The sequence below is a fragment of the Plectropomus leopardus genome, chromosome 23 (genome assembly GCF_026936395.1).
Source record: "Plectropomus leopardus strain MGB_pleo_1.0 chromosome 23, ASM2693639v1, whole genome shotgun sequence".
NCBI classification, from domain to species: Eukaryota; Metazoa; Chordata; class Actinopteri; order Perciformes; family Serranidae; genus Plectropomus; species Plectropomus leopardus.
The window spans coordinates 2,439,579-2,455,339 of record NC_142198.1 but is presented as its reverse complement, the minus strand read 5'-3'; the positions used below and the strand labels follow the sequence as shown (position 1 = coordinate 2,455,339).

The 15,761-nt window shown below is 36.8% G+C and overlaps 2 protein-coding genes across 5 annotated transcripts in view; one reads left to right on the top strand and one right to left on the bottom strand.

Moving 5' to 3' along the window:
- The window catches only part of focad (focadhesin), a 67,195-nt gene extending 60,655 nt beyond the window's left edge, over positions 1–6,540 (bottom strand). The window contains exons 1-3 of one of the 2 annotated variants that reach the window (XM_088074005.1): positions 6,437–6,540; positions 2,103–2,174; positions 1,550–1,624 (exon numbers count right to left, since the gene is read on the bottom strand). In XM_088074005.1, the coding sequence (XP_087930131.1) occupies positions 1,550–1,624; positions 2,103–2,159 (132 nt within the window). In that variant the 5' untranslated portion in view covers positions 2,160–2,174; positions 6,437–6,540. Of the gene's footprint in view, positions 1–1,549; positions 1,625–2,102; positions 2,175–2,992; positions 3,048–6,436 lie in introns of those variants that run through there. The other variant, XM_088074006.1, reaches the window with a different exon arrangement.
- Positions 6,541–9,202: 2,662 nt separating this feature from the next.
- mllt3 (MLLT3 super elongation complex subunit) overlaps positions 9,203–15,761 on the top strand; it is a 68,482-nt gene continuing 61,923 nt past the window's right edge. For 2 of the 3 annotated variants that reach the window (XM_042512543.2, XM_042512542.2), the window contains exons 1-2: positions 9,203–9,356; positions 10,594–10,774. In XM_042512543.2, coding sequence (XP_042368477.1) covers positions 9,345–9,356; positions 10,594–10,774 — 193 coding nt within the window. In that variant the 5' untranslated portion in view covers positions 9,203–9,344. Of the gene's footprint in view, positions 9,357–10,051; positions 10,238–10,593; positions 10,775–15,761 lie in introns of those variants that run through there. The other variant, XM_088074007.1, reaches the window with a different exon arrangement.

Below are 15,761 nucleotides of genomic sequence, written 5' to 3'. Positions count from 1 at the left end.
GTTGTTTGAGCCAAAGTGGACTTAATGGGAGACGACCAAGGAGGACACCATTGTTGAAAACAAATCATAAAAAAGCCAGACTGGAATTTGCCAAACTACATGTTGACAAGCCACAAAGCTTCTGTGAGAATATCCTATGGACAGATGAGACAAAAATGGAACTTTTTGCCAAGGCACATCAGCTCTATGTTCACAGACGCAAAAATGAAGCATATCAAGAAAAGAACACTGTCCCTACTGTGAAACATGGAGGAGGCCCTGTTATGTTCTGGGGCTGCTTTGCTGCATCTGGCAAAGAGTGTCTTGAATCTGTGCAGGGTACAATGAAATCTCAAAACTATCAAGGGATTCTAGAGAGAAATGTGCTGGCCAGTGTCAGAAAGCTTGGTCTCAGTCGCAGGTCATGGGTCTTGTAACAGGACAATGACCCAAAACACACAACACACAGCTAAAAACACCCAAGAATGGCTAAGAGGAAAACATTGGACTATTCTATAGTGGCCTTCTATGAGCCCTGACCTAAATCCTATTGAGCATCTTTGGAAAGGGCTGAAACATGCCGTCTGGAAAAGGCACCCTTCAAACCTGAGACAACTGGAGCAGTTTGCTCATGAGGAGTGGACCAAAATACCTGCTGAGAGGTGCAGAAGTCTCATTGACAGTTACAGGAATCGTTTGATTGCAGTGATTGCCTCAAAAGGTTGTGCAACAAAATATTAAGTTAAGGGTACCATCATTTTTGTCCAGGCCTGTTTCATGATTTTATTTTTTTAAATAATTCTGTTGAAGCATGGTTGAAAAGCAATGTCTGACTTTAATTGGTTAAATTTCATAGAATTCTTATTTATTATAACTTTTGTCAGATTCAAGTTATTTCTGTGACCATTGTGAGTTTTTCTTTCATTAACCGAAGGGTACCAACAATTTTGTCCACGTGTGTATCTGTGACAGCCGTTTGCAAGCTTAGCTTAGCCTCGGTTGCGCCGATGCCGTGATCTTGCCTTTGGACACCTCCCTATCAATATATGCATCATCACCCTCAATATCATCACATTATAGCAGCATTCAGCTCTGCAGCAGCATCGCACCACCGCTGCCAGTGTTCACACCAAAAACATGCAAGGCGCAGCAGTTCTGCAAGGTTGCTGATGCGCTGCTCACACATGCAGTGTGTTCTAGGCGTGACAAAGAACCCGTCAGTTGCTAAAAGCAGTTTGCAGTTGCTCCTACTGAAATTATTTTCATAGCACCCCCATGTATTGGTCTAGCCCCTCCTTAGGACCGGTAGAAAATAAATAAATAAATAATAAAAAATCCTGGCGCCATGCCTGGTTTGACACATCCCAAAATGTATTGAAGGGTCCCTCCTTTAAATGACTAATGTGTAGTCAGTTAAAACTTTTGAATGAACTCTAACTGTGTTTGGTCTGCCCAAATAACATGCTATAACATGTTATATGTGTTAAAACAGGACATTTTTCACATTGAGGAGAACAGAAGTAATTCCTTCAGCTACCAAAAAAAACCATTGTGCTGATAAGTAACTCACCTGGGTGGAGGACTGTGTGATTTGTCCATTTGGCCCTTTCTCCTTTAGCACAGCAGCAACAAGGTTTCTCACTGCCTGGAAGACAAAAAGCAGGGCATCACTTTAACTTTTAGTAAGGAACTAACTATCAAACACTGCCCTTCTGATGGTAAACCACTGGGAGCACTTATGGTTTTATTGTATAAAGCATTTTGTGCTACAGTTTTGCTAGTATGAATAGTGCTGTACAAATAAAATCTGATTGATTAATTGATTGATAAAAGGTTTTAATGAGTGAGAGCCGGGCTTGCTGGTCCCTCCCTGCTTTCAGTCTTAATGCTAAGCTAGGCTCGAGTCTTCTTAAGTCCTTTTCGAAACTCGAATCCTTTTGAGCCTGTTTTTGAAGATTTTTGTCGGAACTAAAAACCTAAACAAGGCAGGGATTAAAAACAACAGAAATCACAAGAGTGGCAATGGGAATGAGAAAAAAAACCTTACAGTTGACCACAGAGGACGGGGAGACATTTTTCACTCCCACATACCTGTGCTGTCTGACAGTGAGTGAGCAGCTTACCTGGGCTTGTATGACGGGGCTGGGGAAATCAAAGCGGATCTTCAGACTCTCCGTCATCTCTACTGCTCATGCCTGAGAGCAGGAGAAAAAATTACAATGAGTTCACTAAACTTCATGACAAAACACAGTGTAATCGTTTCTGTTCTTTCATTTCCAAGAATTCTATCAGAGCTACCCTTTTACTTCACCCGAGATATCACATATCAGTGGTGTTGAGGTCTGCCTTTCAAACAAAAGCTAAGGGATGCAGCCACCTGTTGCTTCACACATTCCAGGGAGGAGCAGCGAACCTTTGAAAGCTGATGCCCGCTGTGTGTTATCAAATTATTGGCCTGCAGCCATGACATAATTCTGCATTCAATTATTCACAAGACATTAGTACAATGACCCACTCACTCTATGAGTCTGTGACTTTGTTATTAATTTAAGAATAGAGTACTCATTAAAACCGGGAACTGAGGAAACACTACCATAAGTGAGGAAACACCAGAGGCAGGATAAAAGCTACAGATTAAAATAAATAAATAAAATATTAATAACAAGTAAATAAGTAAATTAATTGGCTAAATGAATAAATAAAATACTCTAAATAGTAGATAAAAGGTAAATGAAAGGCAACACAAATACTAATAGATAAAAATGTTTTAAAAAAATAAAATAAAACGATATACCATCTCAAAAAACAATAAAACACACTAAAATGTATAACTAAATAGTCAATAAATAAATAGTTAAAGTTTAATTAAAAGCTAAACTAAACAAGTAGGTCTTGAGTTTGCTTTAAAAAAAAAAATCAAAATTAAAAAAAAACTTGTTTCTCAATTTCTTTTTTGTCTTTTGTACTTAGTGAAAAAATGTTGAATGTATGCCCCAATATTTCACTCACTCACTCGTTGCTGAACAGAGGAGTGGCCCTTCTCAGGTTGTCTCATTGGGTCTGACATTATGTGGTCCAGGTGCTGACCACCAGCTGTCTGAGGCCTCACACCACAGCTGCTCACCAGCACACAGCAGCTCACGCTTCACACACCAACACTGAATAAAGCCTGTAGAGTTTGAATAGGGCGGATACAGAAATGCAAACTGGCGGTAACATGTCTGCTGCTGAGTATAAAGAGGTAAAAAAAAAGTTGCACTAATTATTCTGTATGGTCAGGTTGTGATCTGGTTCACTTATTTTATCAGGCCGCTTCTAGTTTTATTTCCTCATGGAGAGACAACTCCCTATAAAAATAAGTTAAACTAGTTAACTTTATTAGTTTATTTAGGCAAAGCATTTAAAACGTGAGAATTTTTACTTCTTTTGTTAATTGAAAAAGAAAATCTTAATTATTACACCTGCACTCAAGTAGTTCAAATACTCAAAGCACTTTCACACTATGAGTCACATTCAATTTAAACAATTCTAGCATGTCATCTCCGCATTTGGGAAATTTTCAGAATTGTTAACCATTTATGGAATTCCGTAGACCTGGATAACCTGGACCTGGATCGTAGATGCTGGATAAAATTAACCCCCAAAACAACACTACTGTACAATAACTTCTCTGGATGGAAAGCAATGACCCAAAAAAACAACTGAATACAAACACCTGTTTGAGTTTAAGAAACAGATCAGATCAAATCTTGGAAATCACACGGTATTTGACTTAGACTGGGGTACTGGAGCTGAATTGTCATCAACAGTGACAAAAAAGCACATAATAATAATAATATAATAAACATGATTTTTGCATCATGCGGATGTGCTTTTTTCACTCTTGAGCTTAACAAACAAAAGAAAAGTGGACTGACTGATCACTGACTGGCCATTATCTTAAAATAAATAAAGAAATATCAGCAAATGAAGATAATAATTTCATTTAAAAACAACAAGAGCCTGAAGGGGTTTTTTTCTGCCCTAACTGTGAACATTTTTATCCGTTCATTAAATTCTGTAAACTGATACATATTGGTTTAACACTGCTGTCAACACAGTGAATATGAGCCTCATGTAGCCTAACCCCTGCAACACCCCTCCCCAAAATACAGACACCCAACCCACCCACCCCCCTGCTGTTATCTAAGTGATAAGCGGGGCTGCTGTGCTGTACTGTCCACCACCCTGCTGCTGCACGCTCTGCACCAGCTCCCACTGCCAGTCAGCTTCAGGGCCACACTAACAGGTAGGTCAGCAGCTCCTGCTACTATTCTGAAACACTGCAAACGGACTCTGTCGAGGGCTTATTGACTGCTAATCATGAAATATCTACATGACACCACATGTGTGCTTTATACTTAAGCTTTATAGTCTTCAAAATTAGTTTGGGGAGTATGATAGGGATGTGGAGGGTAGAAGTTAACTTATCGTTCAAACTGAAAATAACATTATGTGACAGCTTTACTTTCAATGCAGGTGGCTTCTTCTTTAATTTAAAGACCATTAATGATCAGTTAAAATAAGTTTGTGTGCACGAAACGGTTCTAGTGTTTTCTGCAGCATCCGAACCTTACAGCTAAACAATATAGGCTGGCCCGTACTGCTAGGTCTGCAGTAGCAATAGAAGGGAGGACAATGCATGAAGAGCGTTGAGCCAACAGTGCTTTAGAAATGACACCGCTGAGGCTTTACTGCGTGACACTCGCTGCTGCAAACTGCACATGCTGGACAGGCACGTGGGATTTCTGGTGTCCTTTCAGGTGGTACATCACACACCCTTTCACAGGTTGGGAGGCCTGATATCACACAGCATAGTGCAAACACAGTTAAGGCATTCTTTATCAAAGGTCTCTATAGTTTCAGTTTTGATTAATACATAAAGGGCAGTGTAATTTTAAATAATTGTTTAGCCATGAAACAGTATAAATATTGATATAAAGAAAATTTGACCAACAAGAATTACTGTAATCTATGAATTATTGATGTCATTAACTAAGTAAGGGGGGAAAATACATTCTCCGGTTGTAGCTTTTGAAATTGCTGCTTTTCTAAGTATTTATTTTAAGGTAAATTAACTATTTGGGGGTTTTCAACACTTTACTGTGCAAAACAATTAATTTAAAGATGCTAATGTGGGCTTAATGGTGGGCTGGTGATTTTTCACAAATTTGAAATTTTTACAAACTTGGCAATGCTAGCTAGTTTGCTGAAAGCTACTGTATATACCCCCAATATGTAAATAAGAGTAATATTCTCATACATGTTTTCCTTATTTAATAGAGAAATACAGCTGCACAAGTTTTGAATTCAATTTCCTTTCAGTCAAAGAAAAATGACATTAACTCATCATGAAACACTTCATTCAGACTTGACACAAAGTAAAACTCGCCCAAATTGTCTTTTTTACTTTTGTTAGTAAAAGTAAGTTTGTTCCAACAATCACCAGCTCTGGCTTGGTCCAAATAAATCCTTAATTCACCAAGTTAGATGTAATAAAACATGCTGTTATTCCCCACAGTCTCTGGCTGCTGGCCGGCGGCTGTTTACAGTCCTGTAACTTCTCCCTCCACCACTAGGTATCACTGTATCTTTCAGCTCAGCTGCCTGTTCCACCAGTAGAGACTGCAGACTGAGCTCTGTTGGTGCCTGCTGTGCACTACATACAATGAGTTTGATAGAACTACCCTGGTGTACTGTGATACCATGACACTGCCCAAGCCTAATGCTTATATCATGATACAATATTATTGCAATTTCAAATATTTTCAATATGCTGAGTACCGTGATAACATTTATTGCAAATATCTTGATTTATTACTGTATATTATATATTACAGTTTATTACTATAATTAATTTAATTATAATTTAATAATAATTAATAAATTAATTTATTAATTCTTTAATAAACAAAGCCGTTTGGTTGATTATATTGATGCCGAATAATGTGGTGCAATCTGCTCCGTCAGAAAAAGCCGTCAGTAGCGTTTTGCTCATTAATATAATTTGCTAGTGAGTTAGTGAAAATAAAGTTAGCAGATTTTCTAAAGGGGTTTAGTGTCGCGCGCTCTGTCATGCTAGTCGCGGTCGTTTTGCTAGCTTTTTGTCGTACATACAAAACCTGTCGCGTAATAAATTTAACACAAATCTTTGTATGACAAGAAGCTACTTATTAGGCTAATTGTAATAAAGTTTAGTACAACACACAAGGTAGTAAATTAAGTTATACCTAGCTTCGCCGGCTAGTATCAGCTAGCCTACATGAAGTTATCAACATACGGGCTAAAGCTATTCATCTCACTGTGCATTCGTAATAATAAAGCCGATGGACTGTATTCCCTCCAGAAGTAGACATACTTAAAACAGACAACATAAAAAAAGCAAATAAAGTTAAACATTGCTCTGCCCAAAGTTTACCTCATTCATCCAGCCTTCCTGCAGACTTGCATGTAAGTACGGCGTGTAACGAGGACCAAAATTGACAGCGACCGAGCTTTCACACATCACAACCTTGCTCTAAATTTCACTACAAATGGTGATGTGTGACCTCAGAACCACCGAGACGATAACTGAAACTGAATAAGAAAACTTTTACTGGCTTAATAATTCCGTCATGTAATAAACCCCATTGCATTAAGCAGGGTGGCACGTGGAGAAATGATCATTATTTCATCTAACCAGGCAAGTCACACCAAGACTGTGTTACCATTCCTGCAAACAGTTATTTAAATCTAAATATAATTAGTTGCAATATGAGGTAATTATTATTTGGGTATGATTTGGTAGATTTTAATATTTGCAATAATTTTTCAAACATATACAAATACAGATGAACATTGTATTTAATTAGATTTATTTTTTTTTTTTAACAAATTGAGAGTTGTCCATTTGTGTATACATATGGGAAATAAGGCATTAATACTACTGAATAATTTCCTTTAAATACTAAAACAAAAAAGGTCTACAGGTTGCAAAATTCAGTATACATAGAATATGAGATATGTTATTTTTTTCTCAAAATATTGCAGTAATAGAGCCTATTATTTTATGATCATTTATACTGCTGTAAATTGTTCATAGTTTTTGTTGTTGGGTTAAGATGCAAAATATATTTCAAAAAGCATCAAAATACATTGAAATGAATGGGACTTTGGATAAAAGTTGTTTGTTTGTTTTTTAAAGCTTCATATTGTTACTTTTTGTCTGGTCTTTTCCCAAATTAAAAGGTTTAGTTTGAACTAACTAACTATAATAATGATAATAATGATAATAATAATTAAACAAATGCACATTTTTACATATAATGAACATTTGATTTCTACTTGGGATAATCTCTTTGCTTTACATCAACTTATATTTTTAACCTGTCTTGAGCCAAAATCTTACACAAATGCATTGTACAAATACAATGCATTTTTTGCTTTTGAAAAAACATTAATGACGTTGCATCAGCTTTATTACAAGTAATTGAGTTACTTCACTACAGTTAAAAAATCAAGTTGAGTGAATGTAGATAAAAACACACACACAAAGTAAAATTACAACGATTTATTCTTGAATGTTCTTTTTTTTTTTTTTACAAGCTGTCCATTTTCAGTGTTTGAGGTAAAGATTTAAAGTGCACAGACAGCAGTTCCAAATAGATTCAATTGTGACAATCTATTATGTTGTTAGTGTTGTCAAACTGCATCTTATTTCATTTATTTATTTTTGGCATATGTATGTGTTGAACTAAAGGTGCATGAGCTAGCAGATGCCAGCAGATGTTAAATTGATTTTTTAAAAAAATGAAAAAGCTTGTTCACCTTTATTTATTGAATGTCAGGCGTGGGAGATGTATTGTTATCACATTACACATTTTAATCATATTAACCATACATGAGTGTTGGCGTTTGACTTTTGTAAACGGATTTTAACAACTCATAAGAAACTGTTAAACTTGCTTGATTCGCCGGTTTTCTCCTGGGACCTGAAGGCAACATAATTACAGGACGCCTGCTACCCCTTGATTGGAGGCCCGTGTGTCTGCTGTTCTCTCATTGGCTCGTTCCTTCTCGTGCTTTGCTTGCGGCCCCAGCGGGTACACCGAGCTGCGCGTGCGCCTTACCCCTCAATATCGTTAAGTGTGTCGAATTGAGGCGAAGAAATAACGGAAATGAGAGAATTTTACTTTCAAAATAAAAGAAGGGAAAATAATAATGTTAAGAATACATTCATCTTTAATACTGAAAGTAAAGTAGAAATTATCCTTAAACCATACCAGCAACCAGGGGCCCAGCATACCATACTGCATGCCATACACAATATTTGAAAAAAATGACAATGAATTCACAGACAAATTTTGATTTTTTGATTCTGAGAGAACTCTTTTTTTTATGCTGCAACTCAATGTATAAAGTAATATATAAAGTTAGATATTAAAATAGGCCTATGTATGATATTACAGTGTACAGCACAATATATACATAATTAGGAATAAGAATATATACAACACGTGCAAATTAACGGTAATATTGTATTTCTGTAATAATGTTTAGATTGTTAAGAATGCATGTATATGTTTGAACCCTAAGTAATTGGTGCAATCCCCCCCCCAAACAATGTCAATAAACAGCTTGACAGAAATGTCCCAAAAATTGCTAGGAATTAGTAGTTTAAGAATATGTTTTTTTATAATTATATTTATTTTTTAAGCTAGTGAAAAATGTCTAGGGGAAAAAGAGAGGAAAAGGAGAAGGAAAAAATATGGTACATTATTATTATTTTATTTTATTTTATTTCCTATTTTTTAAATTTTTTTTTTTTTTTTACAAATTTCTCGCTAATTTGGGGCGATTTCCTTTCAAGTTGCTCATTGCCCTCTTCCCATGTTTCTGAAAGAAATCAAGTCAATATGCTCAGGTTTGAAATGTTTAACTGAATTATGAAAAAATACGGGACAAGAAATATTCAAATAACTAAAAAAATGTTAGACTTTTTTGTATTTCCTAGGAACAGGGCTTGGAATCATGACCTCAGTATAAAACCCTGTAATGCAAATAAGCTATCATTTGAACGCGAAAAGGCAAAGCATCGCTGTAGCATTATTCTGCAGTTCAGGGACGTACCCTGGGAAGGGCCGCACTGCAGGGGTTTTATTTTAAAAGATGGCAGCGGAAGCTCTGTGGGTTATCGCGGGGTTTTGACAGCCGGCGAGGCTTTCAAGTGTAGAGTGTGACTTGAGTCCAGGAGAGACCATGTCCGCCGTCATAGGCAAACTGTACTCATCTCTACTCTCAGCTAAAACTCATTCTCCATGAAATAACAGTAACGCGGGGCCTCAAGGATGGCCAACTCGGTGAGTAGCCAGCCGGAATATTTACTAGCCATTCCGGTCTAATGGAATATATTTCTGGACATTTTGCCGTTGTGTCGCACTGGAGGAGTCGGTGGTTTTTACTCCGTAACGAGGATTTTCAAGCAGCACAGCTAGCTAGAGCCGAGACGTGCCGCTGTGCTCCGAATGAACACTAATGTAAAGCTCAGAAACCTGCAGCTTTAATATTTTTCAGCTTACCGCCAAAATAGGCCTTTCATGCGCAAATTAATGGTTTTTCAAATAATGGCAAATGTCCGCCCTTTAATTCGGCACAGTGTTACAGAGCTTAAAGTAGCATGTAAATCGGCTAAAATGTCAACTTTCTCGAGGGTTTTTGCTATTTTCATTACAATATATTTTACTGCCATGCAACGGTAACTCAACCTCATGAAAGAGAGCAGTGGGAGCAAAATTCAGTAAAGTTTGTTGAAATGTTCAGTGCCTTAAGAAATGTACTATATTATGAATTTAACTGTATAAGTTTGCTTTAGTTAATGATAAAAAGTCGCAGGCAAAGTAAGGCTTGCGCAGGTGTGTTGATTTGCCGCAAATAAAGGTTGCATTAAATTAGCAGATTTTTGAATGAAGTTTTGCATGGTGTTCTCCATGCTGGAGATATGCACACGTAATGGTCAGCTTTGCGTTAAAAATATGTGAAAGCAGCATATTTAAGTCATAGATGAGTCTATTTAACGTCTGAGGTTTAGTTTTTTTATTGTGAAGCATAAAACATATTAGGCTAGAAATTCTTATTGTTCGTACACTGTTAAACACGTGTCTGTGTTTTCTTTTTTTTTTAATTTTAGTTAGGTGTAGGTTTTTTCTTTTGACTTTTATGTATTTTTTTCATTTTATAAAGAGTAAGTTTGTTTTTTGATAATTTCTTTAATGTACTTAAAAAACATGTAAATTATTGCTTTAAAAAACATTTTTTCTTAAATGTATATTATTGATTTGAAAAAACTTTTCTGAAATGGAAAGGGTTTTTTGCTTTTCTGTAATGTGATTTATACATTACCCTTCTTAAATGTAAAGGTTGCTTTTTACTTCTATAAAATGTGATATTTATTTTGTACATTTTGTAACTGTTTCTGAAATGTGATTTATTTTCTTTTATTTTTCTTTACTTTTTGTAAATGTAAAGTTTTATTTATTTATTTATATATTTTTTTATCCTTAAATGTAAATACTAACCCACCATCCCTTTATTTCCCAGGGTGCTGTCCAGGTGAAACTAGAGCTTGGTCATCGTGCCCAGGTCAGAAAGAAACCCACGGTGGAAGGCTTCACCCACGACTGGATGGTGTTTGTCCGAGGACCAGAGCACAGCAACATTCAGCACTTTGTGGAGAAAGTAGTTTTTCACCTGCACGAAAGCTTCCCTAAACCAAAAAGAGGTAAGAGCCTCAGTATTTCTGCTTTATCCTGGCAAATTGTTGCATGTTTTCTTTTGCATTAGTGCATGGAGTCTCCTGTGATGTTGAGGAGGGGGGCAGGGTTTAAAACTTAAATCAGCATCAAGTGTCAGCAGTGATCATGTGTCCTTGATTGAACCAAGAGTCCCTGACTCTGACATCTTTGGGGAGCAGCAGAAAGAAAGTGAATTTTCTTGTTTTGAAGTTTCTGTGGGCTGTTGGAATACATTGCTCAAATCTGTATCTTGGACAAAGGGCAGTGGTTTTGATGTGAGAAGAAAGATTGTGCATTTTATGTCCTGTTGCAAAGTGTTTGTACTATAGAGGTAAATGAAACAAGTTAGGTGTGTCTCAGAAGACAGAATGGAAATAATGTTTAATGATGCAAAGTGCATTTTATGGTTTGTTGATGGCTGTTTGGAGCATTTTTATGTTTCCTTTAAATGTCGCTCCATGCACATGTTTAAAGCATCATACCTGATGTTGCTTTTTGGATATGAAACAGGTGAACCATGTATGGAAGAGCTGCATGGTGTGGGTGCTGTGAAGGTAAAGCAGTGGCAGGTGTGATTGGTGGTGGTTTTTGTTGGTTGCAGTGTAGAGGAAGTCTTTAAAGTCAAGGTTGATGATTGCAATTCATCATGAACTTGTGCAGTCTTCCCATTACAAGTGAATGTGCACACATACTCTGCATATGTACACGTGCTGTGAGCTAATTGGATACTGTGAGATAACAGCAATTTTAGAGGTTCATTGCAAGTCAAACTATGCAAGATTATGTTCTCAATAAATCCTTTTTGTTCATAGAATGAGAAAAGAGTAAAAAAAAGCCCAATATAATTTCCTAAAGTCCAAGGTGATGTTTCATTCACCCAACAAACAATATTTCCAAATATAACAAAGACAAGAGTCCAGCTTTATCATCTGACAAGCTGGAAGCAGTAATGGTTTGGTATTTTTGCTTGAAAAAATTATAAAAATGATTGATGGATTATGAAAATGGTTGCCAATTAATTTTCTTATGATTGATTAATTGAATAATTGACAAATCGTTGCAGCTCTAGATGGGTCTCATAAAATCTTGGTTGCAATCTGGGTCAGACAATAGGATGAAAAAAGGTTTCCAATACATTGGTTTATTTGTGGTGGCCCGCCACAATTAAAACATGTGCTGCCACAGATAGATCTCTATTGCTGGACTGTTCATTAGGAGCATTGTTGAAATATCTATATCCTTCACTTATCCTTTGTACAACACTCTTGACACAAAGTGTGGACTCTGGGCACAGATGGAGCAGCAGAACTTTAGCTGCGTTGAAAGTGAAAGTTAACTGTTCATTCTGTTGGGTCTAAGGCCAAGTTTACATGAGAATCACCGTACTAAAACCTGAAAAGTCTTTTTCTGCAACCTAAAAACAAAAATCCAGGTTCATATGATAGCACTGTGAAAACGATCCTTGTGTATACAAATCTGCAAAAACAACAGAAAAAGCTGCAGTACGCATACCAGGCCAATAGTGCGCGGTGTAACTTTGTAATTAACCACCACAGATGAACACCTGCGCATAAAGCCATTAGTCTACAGAGTGGTGAGCTTTAACAAACAAGAAGACGACGTGGAACACAAGAACCAACAGTGTTAATAACCTCAGTAGAGTCAGCAGCACAAACACAGCTCAGTAGTCCACCATTGTTGTCCTCCTACTCACGCATGGCTATTTGTCTGAAACATCATGTGCATGTGCGAAGTGCGCTCATGATGTCACCATTCTCACAGGATCCGCGCATTAACAGTTTACATGGCGACAGAAGGGGTGGCGATCTCAGAAGGTTCTTCTTTTCCTTGATTAATAACGAAGCTCCTGAGATCAGAAAATGGCATTCGGGACAAACCTGGTATTTGGTCAACAACATTGAGATATTTGATTTTCTGTATACCGCCCAGCCCTAGGTTAGGCTTTTTGTTGCATATAAAAGTATGATTTTAAAACTCCTCCTACTCAATAATATTATGGTAGATGTAGATGTTAGATGTTTGTATATATATATATATATATATACATATATATACTGTATGTATCTGGGGTTGCAACTAACACTTATCTTCATTACCAATTAATCTGCCTCTAAATTTCTCTAAAAAAGGTAATGGTATAATCATGTTCACTCCAGATGTCTCCCTGAGTTTGTTCTATCATCTAATAAGCATCCTGCTGCAGAGTCATCAGCCTAGCTTCAGTGGAAAATTTTGTTGTGTCATGGTTCTTATGCTGACTCATGGGCTTTTCCACTGTGCCATGTTGAAATTAGGAAAAACCTTATCACAATATTTAATTGTTTGCAAATGGAACTGGTGTAACATGTGGGTTACTGGTGACAACTGACTAAAATTATCTCTATAGCCAAAGATGAGTCTTAAGATTCTCCCCTCACTTTGCACTGCATGTGATGAACCTCACGCCGTCCTCTGGAAGTGTTATATAGCAGCACAGGATGATGTCATCTCATTCTCTGACACTGAAGCTGCCCTCTGATTAACACCACTATCACTTCTTGTTGACAGACTGAATAGTTTGGTTTTCGCAGCTGCGCTTAATAGTTGATGCATAAATCAGTCAATTGACAGAAAATTAAGTGACTGTTTTGACATATAATATTTTAAGTCATTTTGCAAGAAAAATAGCAGAAATGTCCAGTTTCATCTTATATAATCTAACACACCAATATTTAAAAATGTCATGGACACTCTGAAAAGCTGTGAGCGTCTTTTTTTTTTTATAATTACTGCTTTCTGATATTTTAGAAACAAAACTCATCAGGAGTGAATGTAATTGATTTAGCCCCAGTTTCAGGTTGGAACAGATAGAAAGAACAAGATGTTTGTTTGGGTTCAAACTTGAATAAGTTGGAGGTGGTTTAGCAGCTGGAGACCTGACCATAATAATGACACTAGTCCTTAAAATACTTTTGTATTACAGACTGTATTACCCACAATCCTGTTTTCCTTTTATGAAAACAAAATTGGCCTCTGTGAGTCTCAAAGATGCACAGGACACTAAATTACAGTCTGAATTCTTTGCTACCCATCATTAAGATGTTTTAGGGCTGTTTTAATCACCAATAGTTGCTGAATTTCTGTAGTTAATTGCATGTTTACTCGCATGTTTAAAAATCCATTATTTTGCATTTCAAAATAGTTTTGAAATCCATGCTAACAATGTAAAGTAGTTCCTAGCAAAGTGACTTGATTGGGAATCAAATAAATGCAAAGAAATGTACGTAACAATCTTATGTCTTTCTTTCAAATCAGTGCGTCACACTTACAGACAGTGTGTGTGTGAAAAAACTGCCCCACACCTTTAAGACTTCAGTCAACTGAAATTGTTTTTTGTTTTCCCGTCAACCCGACACAGTTCAGTCCCAGGTCAGTTTTAACCACTAAAAGAAAATATAACATATAATAATATATAATAATAATATAAGTCCGCCCGGGGTTCTGCTGCAGATAGCTACTAACAAATCACGAAATCAAAATACAAAATAATGTCTGAATCTCTGTTAATACATCATAGTATAGTGACAGGAAATTATATACACCTGGTAGATAAAAATAAAAAATATCCAGAAACAGCATTTCAAACTGACTTCACAGCGCTCTGATGCTGACAGTAAGACTGGCTCTCCTTCACAGACCAACACCAGCAACATCTCTGATAGTTTAAACTGTCAAAGCATAGAACTTTTGGATCATCAGCTGTGTTGTCTGAGAGTTTTCGAAGTAAGATGAGCCATTTAGAAGCGCAGTAGTGTCATTACTTCCATCTCTGTGGCAGCAGGGGGACAAAAGCATGCCGTTTATGTGATTTAAAAAAAAAAAAGTATGTTATGGTCGGACCTTAATCTGATCACGATTAACGCATTAATGCTGACAGACCTAAAATATACACTTTAATATGAAAAGATTGAAGCTCTGCTATGACGGATATGGGCAGAACAAAGCCCTTTTTGCGTGAAAGAATCACTGGAATCATCTTTTTTTTTCTTTTGGCCTGAATTGTTTGTTTTTCACTCTTCCAATCTTGTAAAATAGAAATTTGGATTGAACAGCATTAAGAGAACTCACCAGAGTGCTTGCTCAGCAACAGGCCAACAACACAAACCTTTCTGTTTATAAAATACATCCTCTAAAATTGTTTTAATGCCAAGGCACAGAGGCTCAGCAACTTCTTGAGCTTGCAACCACTAGAATTACATATTAAACAATCTAAGAAACTCTGAGTAACTCAAACACTAGACGTGTTTCCATCCGACACTTTTAACTCCCTTGGAGGGGGTGGAAAACTTGGTGTATTGATGAAGGTGAATGCGACTTGTGCACTGGGAACAGATTGAGGGAATAAATGATGACGTATAGTCATGACGTGCTGTCATTGCATCAGTCAATTCAAGCTCTCTTTGTCGTCTCTGGAGACTTTCAGCGGCATCTGTCTGCACACAGCGCTGTTAACACAGCCCTTCCAAGGTAACACAGCTGTAATATTCAGGGTTCCCAGGGTCATTAAAAACCTGGAAAAGTCATGGAATTTCACAATCTTATTTTACAGGTCTGGAAAAGTCACCTAATTATTAAAAATCATTGAAAGTTTTGTGTAGGTCTTGAAATTTTGTTATTTGTAATGAAATACATTTTTACGGTAATCATTTGGTGTTACTTAGTATTGTTTTCCCATTGACTTCCATCTGGAAAGAGACGTCTGTAAACCAGTGGATAATTTTTGTGAGCGTTGAAACCCCCCGAAACGACTCATTTCACTATCCAGATTTAAGTCATCCAGTTTTGATAACATTAAGAAATTCTAAAAGAGTTGCAAGATTAAACTTTTCTGACCGACATTCAGGCTAGTGAAGCGCTTAACTGGAAATATTGCTCCGCCAGCAGAAGTTACCCAATCAGGCGCTCTCAGCTGCA